This window comes from Anoplopoma fimbria, unplaced genomic scaffold (genome assembly GCF_027596085.1).
Source record: "Anoplopoma fimbria isolate UVic2021 breed Golden Eagle Sablefish unplaced genomic scaffold, Afim_UVic_2022 Un_contig_9269_pilon_pilon, whole genome shotgun sequence".
In the NCBI taxonomy this organism is placed as follows: domain Eukaryota; kingdom Metazoa; phylum Chordata; class Actinopteri; order Perciformes; family Anoplopomatidae; genus Anoplopoma; species Anoplopoma fimbria.
Genome location: NW_026553892.1, coordinates 29583 through 53732, shown reverse-complemented (window position 1 = coordinate 53732; position 24150 = coordinate 29583). Strand labels below are relative to the sequence as shown.

The 24150-nt window shown below is 38.3% G+C and overlaps 1 protein-coding gene across 1 annotated transcript; it reads left to right on the top strand.

The window, feature by feature from the left end:
* The first annotated feature begins 11801 nt into the window (after nucleotides 1-11801).
* Nucleotides 11802-17703, top strand: LOC129116892 (nuclear GTPase SLIP-GC-like). The gene is made up of 15 exons (XM_054627555.1): nucleotides 11802-11807; nucleotides 11921-12148; nucleotides 12806-13003; nucleotides 13122-13297; nucleotides 13800-13893; nucleotides 13982-14069; nucleotides 14157-14278; nucleotides 14596-14769; nucleotides 14873-15006; nucleotides 15208-15325; nucleotides 15822-15930; nucleotides 16055-16188; nucleotides 16425-16506; nucleotides 16883-16962; nucleotides 17048-17703. Exons 1-15 carry the CDS (start codon nucleotides 11802-11804, stop codon nucleotides 17117-17119), a joined length of 1815 nt encoding a protein of 604 aa, XP_054483530.1. The 3' UTR covers nucleotides 17120-17703.
* Nucleotides 17704-24150: the final 6447 nt, after the last annotated feature.

The following is a 24150-nucleotide window of genomic DNA, read 5'->3' as shown; positions in this document are numbered from 1 at the left end:
TACAAATTATCAAAGATGCGTATGCTCTACCTAAGCTTGAGGACACTTTCACAGCACTCTCTGGATCTAAGTGGTTCTCAGTGCTCGATTTAAAATCTGGTTACTATCAAATCGAAATGGAGGAAGCAGATAAACCTAAAACTGCCTTTGTATGTCCTTTAGGATTCTGGGAGTTTAATCGCATGCCACAAGGGGTGACAAATGCACCGAGCACTTTTCAACGTCTAATGGAGAAATGCATGGGAGAAATTAACCTGAAGGAAGTCCTTGTCTTCATTGATGACTTGATTGTTTTTGCACCCACTTTAGAAGAACATGAAGCAAGGCTAATGAAAGTGCTTGATCGGTTGAAGGAGTTTGGCCTAAAACTGTCTTTGGAGAAGTGCATATTCTTCCAACCATCTGTCCGTTACCTTGGACATGTGGTTTCTCGAAATGGTGTTGAAACGGACCCAGAAAAGATTGCACCCTCACAACATGGCCAGTGCCCAAAACTTTGAAAGAACTAAGGTCGTTCCTTGGCTTTGCTGGGTACTATAGAAGGTTTGTAAAGGACTATTCTAGTATTGTCAAACCTCTTCATAACCTTACCTCCGGTTATCCACCGACACAGAAGAAATTGAACCCAACATTAAAACCAGGAAAATACTTAAAACCCAAGGAGCTGTTTGGTGAACGCTGGACGTCTTCTTGTCAGCAGGCTTTTGAAGCAATAATTCAGAAACTCACTACTGCTCCAGTTCTTGCTTTTGCTGATCCTCAAAAGCCTTACCTTCTGCATACGGATGCCAGCTCCACTGGTCTTGGAGCTGTGTTGTATCAAGAACAAGAAGGAAAAGACCGAGTCATTGCTTATGCCAGCAGAGGGCTATCTCGTAGCGAATCCCGTTATCCTGCTCATAAGCTTGAATTCCTTGCTCTGAAATGGTCAGTGACAGAAAAGTTCAGTGACTATTTGTATGGAAATCATTTCACAGTAGTAACTGACAACAACCCACTTACTTACCTCCTGACATCCGCAAAACTGGATGCAACAAGTTACAGATGACTTGCTGCACTGTCCACTTTTTCCTTCAAAATTTTGTATCGTGCTGGCAAGCAAAGTGCTGATGCCGATGGACTTTCACGCAGACCTCATGATGATCTGGCAGATGACTTCAAGTCAAGAAAAGAGAGGGAGCGAATAAGGAAATTCGCCCAACATCATCTCTCACTGACCCAGCATTCGGTTCTATTGATCAACAGACCCTTCAGGCCATCTGCAACCGACATCTCATTTATAGTTCAGACAACGCAGATCCTCATCACAATTTTGCCCTTATTCAATCACTCTTGACTTCCATTGATTCACTTCCTGACAGTTTTGTAAATGACAGTCAGTTTGGAACTTCCATCATTCCCCCGCTTACAGAAGCTGAACTGGCTGTACGACAACGGGCAGACCAAACCATTAGACACGTCATATATCAATTGGAACATGGAAAGACACCACCCCCTACCTTGAGAAATGAGCTCCCTGATCTGCCCCTCCTCCTTCGAGAATTAAATCGATTGGAGCTCCAGAACAACATTCTTGTAAGGAGAAAGCAACTAGGACTTCAACAATCTTATCAGCTTGTTCTGCCACAGGAATTGCGACACCAAGTTCTGACCAGTTTACATGATCACATGGGTCACATGGGAATTGAAAGAACGCTTGATCTGGTCCGAGCCAGATTCTATTGGCCAAGAATGTCTGCTGAAGTTTGCAAAAAAATAAAAACTTGTGAAAGGTGTGTCAAAAGGAAACCTGAGAAAGCTGCACCCCTTGTCAACATAAAAACAACAAGACCTCTGGAACTTGTGTGCATGGATTTCTTGTCACTGGAACCAGACAGAAGCAGGATAAAAGACATTCTTGTAATCACAGACCATTTCACAAAATATGCAGTGGCCATTCCCACACCCAATCAAAAGGCCAGGACAGTCGCAAAATGTCTATGGGACAACTTCCTCATTCACTATGGAATCCCAGAAAAACTTCACAGCGATCAAGGACCAGACTTCGAGTCACGGACAATAAAGGAACTATGTGAAATGGCTGGAATTCATAAAATAAGGACTACACCATACCATCCGAGAGGAAACCCAGTTGAGCGGTTCAATCATACACTGTTGGACATGCTTGGAACTCTGGCGGACCAGGACAAAACTCACTGGAAGGATTTTGTGAAACCACTTGTACATGCATACAATTGCACCAAGAATGATGTCACTGGATTTTCTCCTTACGAACTCATGTTCGGACGCCAACCACGACTTCCAGTTGACCTAGCTTTTGGACTTCCTGTTACAGAGAAACCACGTGTATCCCATTCTCAGTATGTTCAAGATCTTAAGTCTCATCTGAAGGAGAGCTACGAATTGGCAACAGGAAATGCTGAAAAAGTCATGAAAAGAAACAAGGCCAGATTCGACAGGCATGTCACTGCCTCTGAATTAGCTGTGGGAGATCGTGTGTTGGTCAGAAATGTTCGTCTCAGAGGCAAATGCAAACTTGCGGACAAATGGGAATCTGAGGCTTATATTGTCGTAAAGAGAGCTGGAACTCTTCCGGCCTACACAGTGAGACCTGAGACTAAAGACGGTCCCCTACGAACCCTACACAGGGATCTTTTGCTACCGTGTGGATACTTGCCTTCACCAAAAAGTATTCCCTCTGTGAAACTAACTCCCAGATTAAAACTTCGCTCTAATCTTGACCCTCCTGTTAATCATATTGACATGAACACACTCTCAGATGACGATGAAGTAATTCCAAGCCACTGGTACAGTGGACCACCCAGGTCAGAACTTGCCAGATTCACAACCATAGTTGATATCCCAACAGACTCTATCGTGGCACCTTCCAACACAGTCCCTACAACCTCAGATATCACACATCACACAGCCTCTGATAATATAAACCAAGAAGCAGCAGCGGATGCTACTCAGAATCTATCCGACTTGATACAGCCAAAAGCCCTGAGGGTTCAGTCTCGTCAGGAAATGCAGAGCCTGGTTTAAACCTACTACCTGATGATGCAGCAGAGGAAACGGCCTATTCTCCTATAGGTCATGATGTAAATATTTCTTTTGGATCCCCAAATATGGAAGATGATCAGCTTCCTTTAAGACGTTTGCCGAGAACCAGGAAACCACCAGAGCGACTTCAGTATACGAAACCTGGACACCCAGTATTGAATACTATTCAGTCACTGTTTCAGGGGTTAACTACTGCCCTAGCAGACGCTCTAACAGATCCCTCCTTTGTTACACCAAAGCGGACAATTAAAACCCAACCAGTTCCATGTCACGGAAAGTGTAACCCAGGGAAGTTTAGCTCTTTAAAATATTTTTTCCTGGTTTAAGATTTGCTTAATAAAATAACATTAAGCAGTAAAGTGTCCAGCCAATCCCTGATGGCCGTTGTGTAATAAATATCCAGGTCATGTCGGGTAACTTCCTGTTTTCATTGCGTACCATTCTGATGGACGGCAAGGCTAGGGCAGCTGAAGCTCTTCATGTTACATGTGTTTGATCCTCTGCAGGCAGCGGTCAGGTTTTTGTGTCTACCCTCTTCGGTGGATTCCGAATCATCCAGACAAAGTGTTTGATGGCGAGCTACCCAATGGATTTGGAAAAAACAATTCCCCTCCCCTTCCCACGAGTAGTGTGGTAGGAAATGAACTGATCACTGGAATGAACTGAATCCTTTATTTATTCCCCCTGCTGACGTCTAAGAACCCCATTATATTATATGTTCGAAAGACAAATGTATGTTATGATTTAATGTTGTTTGGATGAAATATCAAATACAAATGCTTGGTTAAAACTTACTTTTTGTTCTCAGTGGTTTTTTCATACACATTGGGCTCCCTAGACGAACCTAGTGCAAACTACTAGATGACTGGTCCATAACTTCTCTTTCTTAAAACATAACTTGTACTCGTGTTTGTAAATAATAAATTGGATTTATTTTGGAAGCTGGACATTTCTTCAGTTATTGGCACACATCTAAAAAAAGCAATCAGCAACTGTAATGGCCTTTTTTGATAGGCAACGGGTCCACTACAATAAATTTAAAGTAATCTGTAAATATACTGACATTCATATATTTATGTACACTGTTGCCTTTAGCAACTAAAGCAAATAAAGTATTGGAATAACAGTTCACTGGTTAGCAAAGCATGACATCCACTTCTGGATTATTTGCTGATAAGGGAAATACATTAGGTCAGAATATGAAAAGTGCAATCAGGAGAGACTTCAGAGTGTTAGATCCAAGTGATATAAGCCCCAATACAGGACTTTATACTGAACCAGCTCTCCGTATAAAGGGTCCGAAGCTCCAAGCCCGTAATAGGACACTTGGAGACTTGTTTAAGCTGGTGGTTGAGGAAACTCGCCTGGCTTGCTAACTGCCTTCGCTCTTTGCTTCCTCCGACAACCGCACAAAACAGAGAGGCCCCCCTGGCCGTGTACAGCTATCAGTCGCATCAGTTAATGTCAGCTTTCCTCTAATGGACCTAGGCTCTTGGTAGGTGCAAGGATAGGCTTTAAAGGCTAGGAATTAGCCCTGAGGGTCTGTTTCAGTGGACTTAGAGCCAGAACCATTAAGAACTCTATTGTTGTCAGGCACACAATACTTAACCTTTTACTACCACGAGTACTCTTTACTTGCTCTTCAATGAACTCTCAAGACTTTGTACTTTAAATTGCAGATTAGATATTTATTGCAGGATATTTAGCAGGGGCGAAGCAACAGCTCAAATACTTATTTACTTAATTTCATTACAGTCCGATCGGTGTCTTCTTTGCCATGAGCAGAGACGGAGTCCTCTGATGCTTGTCCCGGACGATGTCCTCAGCTGAGTGCCGGATGATGTCCCAATGCCGAATTCCCTCCGATGCTCCAAGCCTTATCTTTTTATTGTCCAGTTGAACCATCCCTCTTTTCTCACTCTTCTCACCCAGTTTCTCATGATAACATTCATTTTGATTTAACACACACACATTTATTCCCCTGACAGGATACACTTCCTTATTTGGCCACATAGGAACGCGATTGCTTTACTCTTGTACCCTCGGGGTTACATGAGTGCATACTCAACTATTGTTATCTCTAGATTAGGAGACCTGCACCAGTTGTTGCATCTTCAGTGCTTTTTGTTAAGTGAATCATGATTACAATTACATAAATCCCTTCATATTAATTCACAATACATTAATTCAATAAGCCGCTCTATCTAATCATATAAAATGCAATAAGCAGCATTTTTTAATCATATAAGCTCTGTGTTCGTCGGCCTGGTGTTTATATCGCAGCCTTTATGCATTTTTTACTGAGGGCAGCTCTTCTGGGATCTCTACTTTACTTGAGCTTAGGTCAAAAGTATACTGGAGCGAACGAATTTAAGGCAATAAACTGTATCAGAAGAATAACATCCTGAAGCCATGTGTGTCTTCATCAGAGTCAGAAAAAGTCAAAAGTGTAATGCTTGTTAATTAGGACACTAGCAACCCAAAAAGACAATCACCATATTTTTTTTCAGCAGTGGAATGAGGTGGAGTGACGTATCTCTAAATAAATTATAGTTAGGTGTATCATGATCTATCATGCCCTAGATGAAGCTAGGGCATGATAAGTAATCAGTGAACCTCCGTTGTGGAACAGAAAACCCTGAAGTACCTTGATAACCCCAAATTTTGCTTGGCAGAGTTTTGAAAAGACAAGTGACTTTATGTCAGAGTCCTGTGTCTCGTATATAGAACCATGTCCAGTGTGTTGCAATGTGTTTACAGTTTTGTATCAGGTTGAATTGCAAATGAGATGCAAAGCAGAAAGTGAGCTTAGGTTTTGCTCTCCGAGTGTTAGTCTCGTTAATTGTGCTTTATGTGTCATTTTAGTGTGTTTAGAAAAAACTGTAATCACAGATGTGGATTATGCGCTTGCAAATTTTGTATTAAGCGCTGACTTTTACTTTTAACCATTTCTAACCCTGCGGCTCAGGGGAAGAGCAGGTTGTCTTTCAATCAGAAGATTAGAGGTTGTCGTTGTGTCCTTGGGCCAGACACTAAACAAATGAATGCGATGAATGGGTGTGAACGATTATGGGCAGGTGGCAACAATACAAATAAAATTCCATTTACCATTTAACCTCATATGAACCATGTCTAACCTGTTTAGATTTAGTTTTAGATTTGAGGCACTACTTCCTTCTTACGGTACTTTTTACTTCACCTCCACTACATTTCATAGGGGAATGCTATACTTCTTACACCAGCACACTGACAGCTGCAGTTAATCACTTTTCAGACTTTGAGATTATATATTATAAATATAATCAACTCATAAAACGTGATGTTCAAGATTAAACCAGTGGTTTCCAGCATGTTAAAATATACACACCAGCATGATAAGAGAACAGTACATACAAATACATGTGTGCAATTTGTGTAGAATAATCTCTTCCAACACTTGTAGACAATTTATAAAAGTATGAATAAGATAAATAAAAAATGAAAAAGGGAGGTTTAGGAAGGGAGCAGTTTCGTGCACCTTTGTCAGACAAGTATCAGAACCAGTAAGCAAACACTCTTTCGGTTTCGTTTATTGTGTGGGATGGACACCTATATAAACAAGGGACTCCTACGCCCGCTTTAAAGCTGAGGACCGGCATTGATCTATAACCTACACGCTGCAGGTAACCGTTGGAATGATGTATTGATATTGTGAGGGACTCTTATTCCCCGTTTGAAAGCATGAAGACCGTCACCACAAATGACGGGCACATGTATGGGCCAGTTGGTCCATGGCTGTGGCATTTTGATTCGCACAGTTTTTAAATGACAAGTGACTTCATGTCAGAGTCCTGTGTCTCATATAGAGAACAATGTGCAGAGTGTTGCAAAAAGTGTCACGTTGACTTGCATATTGAATGCAAAGCAGAAAATGTGTTTTCAGTTTTGGAGACTAGAACTTAGGTTTTGCTCTCCGACTATTAGTCTCGGTAATTGTGCTTTATGTGTCATTTTAGTGTGTTTAGAAAAAACTGTAATCACAGATGTGGATTATGCGCTTGCACATTTTGAATTTAAGCACTGACTTTTACTTTTAACCATTTCTAACCCTGTGGCTCAGGGGAAGAGCAGGTTGTCTTTCAATCAGAAGATTTGAGGTTGTCGATGTGTACTTGGGCAAGACACCTAACACTAAACAAATAAATGTGATGAATGGACGTGAACGATTATGGGCAGGTGGCAACGATACAAATACAATTCCATTTACCATTTAACCTCATATGAACCATGTCTAACCTGTTTAGATTAAGTTTTAGATTTGAGGCACCTCTTCCTTCTTACCATACTTTTTACTTCATCTCCTCTACATTTCATAGGGGAATGCTATACGCCTTACTCCAGCACACTGACAGCTGCAGTTAATCACTTTTCAGACTTTGAGATTATATATTATAAATATAATCAACTCATAAAATGTGATGTTCAAGATTAAACCAGTGGTTTCCAGCATGTTGGGCTTGTGCCCCCTCACAAAACAGTTCCTCCCTTGAAAGGTTTCAGATTTCTAGGAGTTGTTGCTACAACCAAAGAGACATTTCAATTCTAAACATATTTTGTTTAACACAATTTGAGGCCCAACAAGTTAAAATATAGACACCAGCATGATAAGAGAACAGTACATACAAATACATGTGTGCAATTTGTGTAGAATAATCTCTTCCAACACTTGTAGACAATTTATAAAAGTATGAATAAGATAAATAAAAAATCAAAAAGGGAGGTTTAGGAAGGAGGAGTTTCGTGCACATTTGTCAGATAAGTATCAGAACCAGGAAGCAAAAACCCTTTAGGTTTCGTTTATTGTGTGGGATCGGACAACTATTGACAACAAGGGACTCCTACGCCCGCTTTAAAGCCTGAGGACCGGCATTGATCTATAACCTACACGCTGCAGGTAACCGTTGGAATGATGTATTGATATTGTGAGGGACTCTTATTCCCGTTTGAAAGCCAGAAGACCGTCACCACAAATAACGGGCACATGTATTGGCCAGTTGGTCCATGGCTGTGGCATTTTGATTCGCACAGTTTTTAAATGACACGTGATTTTGTGTCAGAGTCCTGTGTCTCATATAGAGAACAATGTGCAGAGTGTTGCAAAAAGTGTCACGTTGACTTGCATATTGAATGCAAAGCAGAAAATGTGTTTTCAGTTTTGGAGACTAGAACTTAGGTTTTGCTCTCCGACTATTAGTCTCGGTAATTGTGCTTTATGTGTCATTTTAGTGTGTTTAGAAAAAACTGTAATCACAGATGTGGATTATGCGCTTGCACATTTTGAATTTAAGCACTGACTTTTACTTTTAAACATTTCTAACCCTGTGGCTCAGGGGAAGAGCAGTTTGTCTTTCAATCAGAAGATTAGAGGTTGTCGATGTGTCCTTGGGCAAGACACCTAACACTAAACAAATTAATGTGATGAATGGGTGTGAACGATTATGGGCAGGTGGCAACAATACAAATAAAATTCCATTTACCATTTAACCTCATATGAACCATGTCTAACCTGTTTAGATTAAGTTTTAGATTTGAGGCACCACTTCCTTCTTACAGTACTTTTTACTTCATCTCCTCTACATTTCATAGGTGAATGCTATACTTCTTACACCAGCCCACTGACAGCTGCAGTTAATCACTTTTCAGACTTTGAGATTATATATTATAAATATAATCAACTCATAAAATGTGATGTTCAAGATTAAACCAGTAGTTTCCAGCATGTTGGGTTTGTGCCCCCTCACAAAACAGTTCCTCCCTTGTAAGGTTTCAGATTACTAGGAGTTGTTGTTACAACCAAAGAGACATTTCAATTCTAAACATATTTTGTTTAACACAATTTGAGGCCCAAGAAGGTAAAATATAGACACCAGCATGATAAGAGAACAGTACATACAAATACATGTGTGCAATTTGTGTAGAAGAATCTCTTCTATCATTTGTAGACAATTTATAAAAGTATGAATAAGATAAATTAAATATTAAAAACAGAGGTTTAGGAAGGGAGGAGTTTCGCGCACCTTTGTCAGACAAGTATCAGTACCAGCAAGCAAAAACCCTTTAGGTTTCGTTTATTGTGGATTTAAATAAGTCTTAGAAGAACTTGGTGGTTAATTTAAAACATGTTAATTTGTTTACCTTCCAGTTGCCGTTCGTGGTCATGGATGATTTTGTCCGTAACAAATTAATTGAATGGGGTCTCAGCGAGTGGATAGAAAGATTTGAAGGTAAAGTATTAACGTGCCTCTTTTTTGGGCACAGATGTTATACATTGTTTATATGAGCTACTGATACTGAAGTACAATGCTGACATATGCTTGACAGACATAGTTTTAAGAAAATAAGAGAGATCAAGACTAAAGATTGACAAATAATTAAAATACAATCAATATACATTAACGCTGTGTTCAGGCTGTAATACTCAATACTTAAAATTTAACAGTTTAACCAACACCTATTTCAGTCATTTTATGATAGATTTCTGCAGCAGTTTGAAATTAATTCTTGCATGACTGAGATTCAACTCCGTATTTTTTTTATTGCAGATCAAGAAATTGACGAGGAGAGTTTTTATTGTCTTGAAGACTATATCAATGACTTGATCCCAAAAGTGGGACCAAGGTTAAAGTTCAAGAAGAGACTCAAGTTGTTAAAGGTAATGTTGTGTACTGTGAACACAATTTACACAAATACTGTATTTATGATTTACAGGAGCACAGACTTCTGTTTTCATGACACATTATTGATAATAATATCTCATTATTATTTATAGCATGTGCTATAATATTAACATGTATTTTCTATTATGGATTTGCAACTAATTTCTTTCGTCACTACAAGGTACAAAACACAGCAAATACAGAAACAGTTGATTCGTCTACTCAAGTAAGTTGAATAAAGTTGCAAGCACTCAGGTATCATAAGGCATTTATTATATTCATACAGATCATATTTCCAATCTCTGCTCAAACTTCTACATGGCCACTTAGTATTGATTTATGACACAGATGTTCATGTTCACCCTCAGGTTTGTCTGTCCACCAGCGGCACAAGTGATGAAGGTGAGATACACTTTATCTTATTGATTAGTGTTCATTTAAGTTTTTAAGGCCTTAATATCTTGCTTTTACTAACCGACTATATTTCGAGACCATGTTTTAATTTTGTGAAAGGCAGATGCAACAAACATTTATTTTTGCTTCTTTTTTTTTTAACAAAACATGTCCAATAAGGAAAGAGAAGGTTGGATCTTCAGGGCGAGTCTAGCCAATCACCAACTACAAAACAACTACTTCACACAAAACCAGGATCAAACTCAGATACTTGTAATACTTTCCAAACAATGGCAACATTTTTATACAATAACATTGTTACTTAGCTTACTTACATAGCAAATGTCTGTTTCTACATATTGGCCACAGAAAATACTTTCTCGTTTTCTGCCATTTGTAGTCTTATCAGACAACCCCAAACAGTCAATGGCATACATTCAAATATCCATAGCAACAATGGGTATGCTTCAAAGTAAATAACTAAACTACGGCCTTTAACTGAATGATGTTTTAAACCAAGACCATAGTTTATCCTTTGCTAGTATAAGGCTAATGATACACTCTGAAGCATTCTAAATGGACCTGGCAGAGAAAGTTCCTCTCAGGCTTTACCTTCTTCTCCTCTGATTATTTGTCCCCTTATTCTACATTACTTGATACACTGGTTCATGGTTCCTGCTGAATAGCTCTTTACTTTCACTATGGCAGAAGAAATCATACTGTCTGATGTGAAAACCATCATGAGATGTGTCCATCAGAAAATACCTAGCCAAGACAACAAGCTAAACAATTTCCTGAGGTAAGTATTAAGTTTATTATATTTTCCAAATGAATACGTTATACAGGCCTGGTTCCTGACCAGGGGCCAGTTTCATTGACAGATTAAGACTGGTAGTGTTTAGCCAGCCATCATGGGTTCGTCCCGCCGTCCGTATGTATATCCATTTCTCAACAACAACTTGAAGGAATTTCTTCAATTTCGGCACAAACATTCGTTTGGACTCAAAGATGAACTGATTATGATTTGGTGGTCACAGATCAACTGTGATGTGACAAAATACGTTTTTGATCATAACTCAAGAATTATACTAATAATGACAATTTCACACAAATGTCTAATAGGATAAAATAAAGACATGATGTCATTTTGGACGGACATGGATGTAAACCATGACTTTGTGTGACTATGACTATTTGTCTCAGGCATGAGGTCATTTGGTGGACATTTTATTGTATTGTTTAAAAATAGGTAGTAATTCACCCAAAAGTTACAGCAAATTACTTCTACTAAGAAGAGTACAATATGCTGAAGAGGGCTATTCATAGACAGATGTATTCCTGATTTTAACACATTCTTTAAGAGTTTTATGTTTTTGAAATGAATAAATTAACCCATACTTAAACTTTTATACAACAGGAAAGAAATCAGTGGTTTGGAGACAGACAAGAGGGAGATGGTCGGTGTCTTTGGCAAAAGCGGGGCTGGAAAGAGCTCTTTGATAAATGCCGTCATTGGAGTGAAGAATCTCTTGCCCTCTGGAAGAGTCAGTGCATGTACCTCAGTCATGATTAAAGTGGAGGATAGCATGCAGAACTCAAAGTATGAGGCATACATTGAGTTCATTACAGAAGAGGTAAAATCAGCTTAATATGTTTGTTTATTTTAAGCTGTTTAAAAATGTTTGATGTGGCTGAAAAAATACATTGTTGATTACATAGCATACCATTTAATTTAACGGAGTTAAAAGTTATTTTCAAATTTTATTTAGGAGTGGACCGATGAGGTGTGGTTCCTGTTAAACTTCCTTGGGGATAATTCAGATCAGGAAAGTGACCCAGAAGATGACGATGATTGTCGGGATATTGTTGAAAAGCTGTCAGCACTGTATGGAGAAGACTGGAGAAAAGAATCTCGTGAAGACCTCATGGATGGCAAATATTTCGAAGAGATCCCAGAATTTCAACGTTCCAAGAGGAAGAAATTGACAGGCGAAACAGTAAGTGAGAGTAAAAATCGTAATAGAAAATCTTAATCACTTAATAAGAAGCCCTTTTGTCTGTCTGACAGAGTGAAATGTTATTGAAGTTTATGTAACATGCATACTGTCTAACCTTTCCAGGTTGGTTTAGTTCAACGGTAGATCAACAAACAAAGATTGACCTTGATCCACCCGTCTTCGATAACTACAAACCTATATCAAATGTACCCTTTGTAGAATAATGTTAAAGAAGTTTGTATACCAGTAACTAAATAAAATTATGTTTCTTACATGTTCTATCCATATGAATCTTCATGTAAACTAAATCATCAGACTGGGTTCAAGAGTCAACATGAAACACAGGGAAGCTGCATTAGGCCTTCGATGATAAACTTACTTGTTATGACCTAGATCATTTTAGGCTGTCAAAATCTGATATTGATCAACTTAAACAGTCTTGTATACACTTCCGGTTTAGTATTTAATATTTGTTTATCCAAATTAAGCTTTTTGCTTTTGTTGTTTCAGTGATAGGGTTTCTTAATCGCTCTTCTTTTTTATATTTTCCTGTTTGAAATTGTTTGTGCAATTTGTAAAGCAGTTTGAATTTGCAGTATGTACATATAAATTAAATCCCCTCATGTTGTCTTAATCTCATTTCATTATTTACTGCAGGCTAAAGAGCTATCTGCGAAATTAGTCAAATACACAAGAAGCGACCCAAAAGATGGAGAAGTGAAGAGGTGGTATTGGCCACTAGTGAAGTGTGTCACTATCAGGGTGCCAAATAATGATCTTCTTAAGCATGTCACAATTGTTGACCTTCCTGGAAATGGGGACCGTAACAAGGGCAGAGACAAGATGTGGCAACAGGTAATTTATCACATGCAATGCTGTTTATTGTTTATTCTGTGATATCTGCAAACTGTGACATCATGTTATTACAAAGTACAAATAATCATCATAATAACTTGCTGTCTTGACCCTTCAGGTCGTTGGAAGTTGTTCCACTGTGTGGATTGTGACTGACATAAATCGAGCTGCGTCAGATAAAGAAGCCTGGGAGATCCTGAAAAGTGCCAGTAGCTTCATGGGAAATGCTGGCGAGTGTCGGCATATTCACTTTATCTGCACCAAGTCTGATCATATTGAAGATTCAGAAGATCGGTAAGTGATTTAAGATGCCAAAAGTAAAAATACCTATACATTAAAGTTACTGTGAGGAACTTTTAAGTGGTTATGAAACAGTCTCAATAACAATACTGATTCCTCTACATGACGTACATAAGAAAATAAGACCACCAGCGAGTAGATTATCTAATTTTATAGTCATTTTAAATGCTGTCATTGGTTTTAGTCAGTTATGATCAAGGAATTTACTTTAGAACTCAATAACTGCTTATACACTCAACACAACTAACTAAATTGAAATAGTAGTCTATAACTTTGTCTCTAAGGTTTCAAAATTACATCGTTCTTTCCAGAAAACTTCATAGCAGATCATGGACCTGTAAAATAAAGTTTTGCATGTTTCAATATAAATGGTGGATTACATTTTTTAACAAAGATAATTTGTCATTTTATTCTGGATGCAAAAAAATTTGAATCTGAGGTTTCAGTTCGCCAAATACTGTATGAGGTGCCAATTAATGCAAATATTTACATTTAGTTCACCAGCTGATGTTCGTGATGTCATATTGAAAACAAACGATCAAGCAAAGAAAGAAGTGAGAAAAGAATTCAGCAAACTACACACGGTTAAGGTGAGTTTTATAGACTGACAGAAAGTTTAACACAAAGATTGTCTACAAATGTAAGCATGCCTTAATATCAGAACGTTTTTCTTTTCAGAAACATTTCAGTGATGAAAGTTTCAAAGTGTTCACAGTGAGCTCCAAAGAGTTTCTAAAAAAGAAACTTCTACATAAAGATGACACTGGTAGGTGAAGTCTCAATATGAGAGCACATTATTAAATATGTTGTGTAACTATGTAAGATGCTATGTAAGAGATGCATTTTTTTACAGAAATACCCAAACTTCAGAAATTTCTGCAGAATCTCAATGACAGTCACTCAGAGACGTTAAACTATGTGTCTGGAGCTCTTGGGATTCTCTCTCTGATTCAAGGGGCCAGCCGTAGAGAAGGGGTAAGATCAAGTAATAAATTCTCTTTCTTTGTCTTAAATCATCATTTATATTGACAGAAAATAATGTGAAAACATGCGAAAGTCAAAGACACACTTCTTACATGTAATGTCACCCATACATACGTTTGAGCAATCAATTTAGTTGTTTTCCTGAATTTCTTTTTCTTCAGAGAGGCTGCATAACGACCTTAATTAAAGGGTGGTCTAACCCAAAATCTACTGAATTTTGTTTATATATGAATAAATTAAGAAGGCCCAGTCAAATAGCAGTATAGTTTCATTGCTTTAAATACTGAATGTGTTGTTGTTGATTTCAGGCTGACATAAAGACAGCTGTTTGCACAGTCCTTAAACAAAAGATGAAGGATGAACTTGGTAAAATCAGGGAACCCATGGAAGAGACCTATCAGGCTTTCGAAAAAAGCCTCAGTGAGGGGGTTGAAAAATCAAAAAGTTCATGGGAAAAAGTCTTGAAGTCGGTCATACATCCTGTACGTATTTGAATTATAACTACTTCATTACAACAGATTTTGCACTTCATATAAATGTCTTAAAAATGTGTTGGCGTTTTTTTGTGTCTTTTTTCAGAATAAGTCAGATATTGGTTTCCACAGGACCCTGAAGGCTATAGTACAGCACAATGGGATCTACAAAAAAACAAACCTCAATATGAAGTTATCTGCATGCCTGACTGAGAGCATTGATGAAAAATTCAAGAAGACCTTCCCGTAAGAAATGACTTAATAAAGACATAAAAACCTGTGTTGGCTAATTTTACAAACTATGGACAATGTGTAGAATTAACAAATTCTACATTATACAGTAATACAAATTATGCAATGTAATACATACATAGAAATTCAATTATTAAAATAGAACCTTGACAATTCTGCGTTTATGAAACATTTCAACTTGATAACATGTTTCAGAAATGAAGGAAAACCATTCAATGGCGTCCTGAATTCGTTTTCACTTGGCACGAAGAAGATGATCGAGAAGGCAGAGTACAAAGATGTCGAGCTGCAACTGAAATTTCTCATTACAGAGGTAAGAGATGAGAATAGTGCAATTAGTTCATTATCAAGCAATAATGCCAGGTCAGAGGGGCTTAAGCAGAAGGGTGAGCAAATCAACCCAAACATCAAGTTTGTGATTGAGGACTGAAATGAAGACTAAACATGAGACAATAAATGAAATATATCTCTAAATATATAATAAAGATATATTATATATATGTTATATAAATATGTATATATTTCATTTATTGTCTCATGTTCAGTCAAAGTTGATGACCCTGCCCATATTCATGACAACATACTGAAGTTTTTGAGGTAGTCTGACATCAGTGGAAAAAAATATATATGTGCCCCCTCACCTGGTGGAAAGCAGGTCTTGGGTGTGTAAATCTGTTTAAATATTGTATTTATTCAGGTGATAATCAGGTGAAAACTGGGGGAAGAAAAGGAAAAGATGAACCTTATTTCTGTATTACCTTGATTTTAGTTAAAATATGTTGCTTTATGCTTCATATTCTCTCTCATAGGAAGAAAAGATGAAAACGAAACTCAACAAAATCATCCGCGATCGTAAGAAAACGATTTACAGCAGTCTGACGGAAACGATTCAGACAGCCATGCAGGAATGCTACAATGGTATGATATAAGATCATGATATATATATAACCTGACACTATAAAAATGCACATTATTCATTGTGATACTGCAGAATGTAATTATGATCAAATGTAATTGACTAAAGTTTTCTCTTTTTTTGTAGATGCAAAACAAATTAGAGGAACAGGGATGCTGCAAAACATGAGGGCCACTATTGTGAAGCACGTACATGGGTCAAAGGACGTCATGTTTCAGAAAGCTAAAGTTGTTATGTTGAACCAGCTGAGGGACTTGATGGTTTGTAACATTTTATAATACGTTGTACAATGAGGATATAGTAAAACATGTGTTGGTGCTGCTTATCTTTATCTGCAATTTCAGTCATCGTATATATAATCAAGTGGAATTTTCATCTTTTTGAATGCTGCTTTTTCTACTAAAACACTGCAGGCACTTTCACAAACATTCAGCTTTTGTTATTAGTTTTAGGCATATTTTGGCTGTGAGTGATAAAGATTTTTATGTTAATTTAGAGCTACATCTTGAAGGATCTGGAAAAAACAATGCAGGAGTCAATCGAGCTGTCGCTCAAGAATGATGGTGTCTCAATCCCAGGTGAAGGCAACATAGCAGGATAAAAACATGATAATCAAAAAAATACTCAAAATATTTGATTCAACTGAATAAGCCAACTTATTTCCGATGGGGCGGCTGTGGCACATGAGGTAGAGCGCTTGTCCCGTAACCATCAAGGTTGGTGGTTCAAACCCCTCTACCGGCAACATGCCGAGGTGTCCTTGAGCCAGACACCTAACCCCAAGTTGCTCCCCGGGCGCTTCATTGCAGCCCACTGCTCCTCCGGGATGGGTTAAATGCAGAGAAATAATTTCCCCATTGTGGGACTAATAAAGGATTGATTATTATTATTATAATAGTAATAGTGTAATTAAAAGCGAACTTGATGTAAACATTATGTTTTTGGTTTTATTAGACGTTACAAAGGAGCTTGAGATGGTGAGGAACCACCTCAAAGGATTGAAGGAAGCCCAGATGAAGAAAACCACTAATCTGGTAAAAACTGTTGTTAAAATATCTACATAATTCCTCAGGATGGAGCTGTTCTGAATAATGCTAACAATGTTTTTAATTACATTAGTGCTGCACAGCTGATTACCAACTGAAGAGTCCCGCGGGCTCACTGATTAGAGCCAGTAGGCCTCTGGATTGATCTCAACCATTTTTGTCAGGCCATTTAATCCATGTTCTCTGTGTTGTTTTGATATGTTCTTTGAATTAGCTTGTTGTGAATTCAATGCATAGAGATTTTAGGTTTTTCAATATTTGGTTGCGCATTTTTGCTTTTAATTGATAAAAGATGCAGACAGAAAATGTGTGGGGGGTTAGAGCGGGCTGTCATGCAAGAAAGTCCCTAGTTGGATTCAAACCAGGGACGCTAGGGTTTCCACGGTACTGGTTTTAGTCACCAGTCCACTATGATATCTCAGATACATTTTATTTTTAATGATTACTTTTTTTCTTCTTCTTCTTTAATATATCTTAAAGTTTTCTGTCAATTGTTTTATCTTAGTTTAATATTGGTTGACGGGAATTGAAATTCCAATGATTTTACGGGTGTTTAAAATAAGCTTGGTGTGTTTTTTGCTAGTGTTTTCGCAGTGTGTTCATTCATTCATGAAACATTTGATAGAACTAGATGATATTAATAAACCAGCCTATCTGGTTTCTCATTATTTGAACAATTGTTTTGTTTTAATCTTCACAGGTTTTGTCATGGTATACAGTCCAATAAAGATCACTTTCAAAGTTCCACATGTACTTTGGCTTCTTTGTCTAAACATCAGTTTCTATTGATAGATAAGCAAATTATTTTCCAACTTTGTTCTTGTCAATTTCTTCTTAAAACCTCTCAAAGACCTTACCTTAAATTAAGTTTCCTGACACCAATCTACATTACAGTTCCCAAACACTTTTAGTAACCCACACCACAAATACTATACATATTATAAATGTGTGATACATTCTAACATAGTAGGTTAGACCTGTTAGTCGGTGTGTTCAACGTGTCAATGTGTAATGATTTGTAAATATGCGTCTTTGTTGCTCATTTACTCAGCATCTATGAGGTTTATGTCTTTCAACTGATATGACATTAATATTGTCATATAAAAGCCATGTTGTTTTTGCACCAAATTTAAGACATCCACACGATCTAGATTCTGTTAATTTCCCAACCATTTGTCAGTTTGTCCTGATATTTATTGCACGTCTTGTTCTACCAGATTCAGTAAAGGTGTGTTGTTATTCATTTAGGATTCATGGTAATGTAATGTGTCATGATTGTTCCGGCTTCAAAATGCCACTTAGTGATTCAAGAAAATGGAACATGCGGACACACAGATGGGCCATAAATAGGGACAGGCACCATTTGCACTATGTTTAATACTGCTTTTTGGTCCAGGGGTTTATCAACACTATTGTCACTTCCTTTCTTATTACTGACCAAGAAAACTCACTATGTGAACTTGAAATAATGGAAATAAAAGAGGGATCACAGAGACAATAACATCAGTGGCATAATATCAGGCCACAAGTAAACCTTCTTTTAACAAGTGGCTGACCTTGTATGCCCTAAGTTAGTTTATCTCAACAATAAACGGTCTGCATGAGTTTGTTTGTTTGTTTGTTTTGGGTTTGTGCATTGGTGAGGAAGCTGCTCTTGATACCAGGGAGTTATAAAAGATGTGTACATGTAACAATTTCAGCACACAAACAGCTTTACTTCTTTAGCTATACTGTATAAACATTAGGGTGATTATTTATATGGATATATGATAACCAAGTTCACTATTAAAATGGGTAGAATTAATCTCCTTTTTTTATTTATTGAGAATTTGCTGTATATGTTAACTATTCATTATTTGTTACATGTTTTATACAGTTTTGGGTTGTGGGGTGATTAATGAAATACAAAAGAAGAAAAACCTCAAATCTGCCACAAATAACTTTTTACACATATTTAGACTATTATCTAACGTTAGTTCTTTAATGCAATTTGCAAGTGCTCTTTTGGCACAAGTCTGTCCGTTTTGTGTGTCTGCATTGGTGAGTAAGCTGCTGTTTGTACCATGCACCAGCAAGTAATACAAATTTACAATGCAAACAGCATTGTTGAGGAGAAAACTATGAAGCAGTTATAGATCAAATTAAATACTTAAGCATAATGCAACGCAGGCTGTAACGTCATAATATGGAGTGAAAGAGTTGTCCTTGCTTTGTTTGCTTCCCTTGTTTGACATTGTTTTTGGATGTGTACCCAAGCACATGCCGACTGTTCTACTGGCTGTGTCCCAATTAGTTATGCACTGCATCATGAGATATGTAACTGTCATTAACTCCCTAGCGTTGCTTGTAGGTTCAAGCCGAATTCACTGTAAATATTTTTTCTATTAAATATATTTTTAGGAATCCAAATGTATTCTGGTCATAAAAAAGTGACGATTTGGCATTTTCAAAAAAGAATACAATGTTACAGCAATGTTAGCAAACAACATCAAGACACTGAATACTATTGACGCAGAAATTATGTATCACAGTGAACTATAGTGGATGAGAATTTGGCATGCATTCGACATGGTCTCAATAATTCAGTTTTTCTCAGTGTCTGCTGTACATCTCCTATTATGTGAAGCTACATTAATGTAACAGTGCTCCAGTGTGTTAACAAATATATCACAAATGTTGAAACACGCTGAAATGCCTCAGTGGTAATGTAAACTCAGCACCATTTAATAAAGAAACAAAGCACAAACAGGTACTCAAAGCCCTTGAACAAAACACTTGTAATTAATGTATTATACTCACTTAAATACTTTCACACGACTGTCAGCATGAAAGCGATTTTAAAATGTCTCTTACAGCTATAAGCACTAGACGTTTATGAATGCACCTGGTAAAGATATGCATGGTAACATGTGACGCAAAGGCAATGCTCTTCAGCAAGATACAAATTATTTCCCCATTATCTCTTACCTTCTTCTAGCTTGCATTTAAATAGACTTACTTTAGTATTTTTTCTTCTTTAAAGTGTAAAATGTGCCTACTAAACATTATCAAGCTCCATGTGAGTTTTATGTTCAGTTCAGATGTTGTCAATTAAAACTTCTTCAGCAAACTACAACAGTAAAAACACAATGACATTGTGATGACCAATGAGCTCAAGTATGGTAGTGAATACAATCACTTGAGTTTCAGAAGGTACAATCATATTAGCAGCACAGACCAAACTTTCAGTGGAGCAAAGGTTTGTATTCAAAGACTACAAATTCAAGTTCACAGGTCGGGGAAGTTGAGTCAACTGTTAACCCAGAGAGTGCTGCTTCTTCAGGCTGTCTGAGAGCCTCACTCTCTCCTCTGAGAAGAAAAAGCCACTGTCATACTATGCTAAGTTTAAAGTAATCTGTAAAATCTTACATTCATATATTTATGTACACTATTGCCTTCTGCAACTTAAGAAAATAAAGTATTGGAATAACAGTTCACTGGTTAGCAAAGCATGACATCCACTTCTGGATTATTTGCTGATCGGGTAAATACATTAGGTCAGCATATGAAATATGAAAAGTGCAATCAGGAGAGACTTCAGCACTTTGGTCAAAAGTATACTTGAGCAAATGGATTTAAGGCAATAAACTTTATCAGAAGACTAACGTTCTGAAGCCAAGTGTGTCTTCATCAGAGTCAGAAAAAGTAAAAAGTATAATGTTTGTCTCAAAGTATTGATTGTCTCAAATCGATGCAGAAAAACTAGTTCATGCATTTGTTACCTCTAAACTAGATTACTGCAATTCGTTATTATCAGGCTGCTCTAATAAGTCTCTTAACCCTCCTGTTATGTTGCCGGTCAAATTGACCCGTTTCAAAGTTTGAAAATCTAGAAAAAAATATTTTAAAGTACTTTTTCAGTATGAAATTTCTTCTACTTGCCTTAATTAGTGTAATCAACGTTAAAAATAAAAATGGTTCATATCATATATTTGCAACTTTTATTTTTATATTGCATTTATATTTCTATTCAAAAAAGGTGAAATACAGTGGTCATCCTCACCATATATACGTCAGTTAAGACTGTCTGCCGAAAACATTATAAAGACATTGCCAGGCCCCACCAGGATGGCAGTGACTCAAAAAACAGATCTGAGCATCAAGACGAGCACAACATGTGCAACATGTGCAAAATGTATTTGCACAAAGCACACCGTGACGACAGGTCACTCGTGTGCTGTGTAGACACAGATACACACACACACACATACACACACCTCGTTCATTGTGGTCTCTATTTATCTACATCACCCCATGAAAAAAAGAAAGTTTCGAAATGTACAATTTAAAAAATAAAAAAAACCTATTATGGAAGACTAATGCAATTTGTATCTAGGTTTGTCCAATGTACCTAAAAATAGTTTGAACATGTATTTTTCATGAAAAAGAGTGAATTATCCTAATGGAACTATGATCTGTGAGGGGTGGATAACTCCATTCCACTAAATAGTGATTGAATTGTTAGTTATGAAGTTGGTATTGATGTACAAACTATGTTTATTAGGATTTTTTGGTTTCTGACAACTTTTGGATGAATAAACATGCACCGGGTCACATTGACCCGGGAACATCATTGCTGTTCCTGACAAATGAACTTAACAGGAGGGTTAAATCTCTACAGTTGATCCAGAATGCTGCAGCACGTGTTCTAACAAAAACTAAGAAAATAGATCATATTACTCCGGTATTAGCTTCTCTGCACTGTCTCCCAGTTAAATCAAGAATAGAATTTAAAATTCTTCTACTCACCTACAAAGCTCTAACCATATTACCCAACTAGAGAGCTTCGCTCCATCAATGCGGGGTTACTTGTGGTTCCTAGAGTATATAAAAGTAGGATGGGAGCCAGAGCCTTGAGTTATCAGGCTCCTCTTCTGTGGAACCAGGTTCCAGTTTCAGTCTGGGGGCAGACACACTCACCACTTTAAGAGTAGGCTTCAGACCTTCCTTTTTGATAGCGCTTATAGTTAGGGCTGGTTCAGGTTCGCCTTGGTCCAGCCCCTAGATATGCTGCTGTATGCCTAGACAGCCGGGGGACTACCTAGGATACATTGAGCTCCTCTCTCCTCTTCTCTCCCTCCATCTTTATGTATTAATCTCTTATTAATGCACATTACTGACTTTGCTTCTTCCCCGGAGTCCTTGTGCTTTCTCGCCTCGTAGGTTTCCATGAATCTGGGTTATATCTGGACTGTGGTCGTGCCTCCTGCTGTGGCCCTGCTGACACCCACTGCTACTACCATTATTACTACTAGTCACATTACTATTACTATTCCCTGTACCATTACGCTTATTGGCTTTGCTTCTACCCTGAAGCCCTTTTTGCTTTCTCGCTTCGCAGGTTTCCATGAATCGTAGTGGTACCTGGACCATGGTCGTGCCTCCTGCTGTGACTTATTTTAATTCTACTAGTCATTGCTGCTTTTATTATTATTATTATAAGTAATCTTAATTTTCTCCATCGTTACTCTGCTTACTACTGTGATTATATTAATCATTTATGTCATATACATTGAATGTGTTATAACTCTGTCATGTTGTTCATTCTGTACACATGATATCTATTGCATTCTGTCCATCCTGGGAGAAGGATCCCTCCTCTGTCGCTGTTGCAGAGGCTCTATGATAACAGGCTGGTTACTCAAGGTTGCAATCGCGGAGTGTGCATCTGTTAGAATGCTCTCCCTATTTCCCCCAACTCTTGGTCTGAATGATGATGCTGGAGACAGAAGTTCAGTTTGCTGCTCTTTAATCCAAGACACACTTGCATGTGTGTATGTGTGTTAGTATGTTTGGGGTGTGTGTGTATGTTTGGGGTGTGTGTGTATGTTTGGGGTGTGTGTGTATGTTTGGGGTGTGTGTGTGGTTCTGAAAGGCAAACAATACAGTGTTAACAATAGTTCACTTATCATGCTATTAAATAGCTGCATATCCTGTGGATTACAATTTAGCTTTAGCAACTAAATTTACAAGCTAACGAAAGTGAAAGTAACAGACTGTCCGGCATATATGGTAATCGCTGGTAAACTACGTCTTCTACTGCTATTTATAAACACCATAACAACAGAAACATAAAGAGAACAATACATCCGGTAAATAAACATCGTGTCTTACATTTCTCTGGACGCACACACAGGAATGTAAACTTTGGGCAAACTGTCTCTCTGTGTGGAACATCTAACCTGAACAGATGAAATTATGTCTGACTCATACTGCTCTCACTCACTACCATAGAGAACAGTAGACCCTAAGCGGCCGAGTCTGCGACAGCGCCCCTAGTGGCTGGGCCCTAAAATAGCCAGTTCTATAGTGTCCTTTAAAACAGCCGCCCCCAAATTTGCCCCAAGCAAATTTGCAGTATCAAGTCTTTCGTTGTGTATCCTCTTCAGGAACGGCTGGGAGTCTGTTGAGACGACTCACAGGTCGGATGTAGGAACGGTCCCTGACTTTAATCTCCACTGTGCGAATCAGGCCGTCGGCCCCAGGGAACACCTTGCTAATTTTCCCAATGGGCCACGATGCTCTAGGCAGTTGAGGATCAACGATCATCATCACGGTGCCCAGCTGAAGAGGGGCTGTATCTGACTGCCACTTGGACCGGGTTTGCAGTGTTGGCAAGTAGTGACGCAGGAACTGTGCCCAAAAGCGGTCAGACAGCACTTGACAGGCCCTCCAGTGGCGACGGCCAAGCAGCTCCGAGTCATGGTACACGGCCTGAGGTAGCGAGGGGTCTGGCCGCCCCATCAGCAACAGATTGGGGTTACTGGATCTGGGTCTGCTACATCGGATGACACGTAGCTTAAGGGCTTGGAGTTGAGAATACCCTCAATCTCAATCAGGACAGTGTTCAGCACTTCTCCACTGACGACCTGTGAGCCCAGGGTGGCTGACAGGGCAATCTTGATAGACCTGATCTCACGCTCCCAGGAGCCTCCGAAGTGGGGAGCACTTGGTGGGTTGAAGCAGAACTTTATCTGGTGCTCTGCCAGCTGAGTTTGTAGTGAAGGATGCAGGGCTTTGAAAGCTTCTTGCAGTTCCCTGTCCCCACCTCGGAAATTGGTGCCTTGGTCCGAAAGCAACTCCGCCGGTTTCCCACGACGGGAGATGAATCTCCTCAGCGCCATCAGGAAGGCGTCT

Coding starts and splice junctions, on each gene's coding strand:
- LOC129116892 (XM_054627555.1), top strand. Junction 14,770..14,872: donor TGAAGTCGGTCATACATCCT/GTACGTATTTGA, acceptor TTTCAGAATAAG/TCAGATATTGGTTTCCACAG. Junction 16,189..16,424: donor ACCAGCTGAGGGACTTGATG/GTTTGTAACATT, acceptor ATGTTAATTTAG/AGCTACATCTTGAAGGATCT.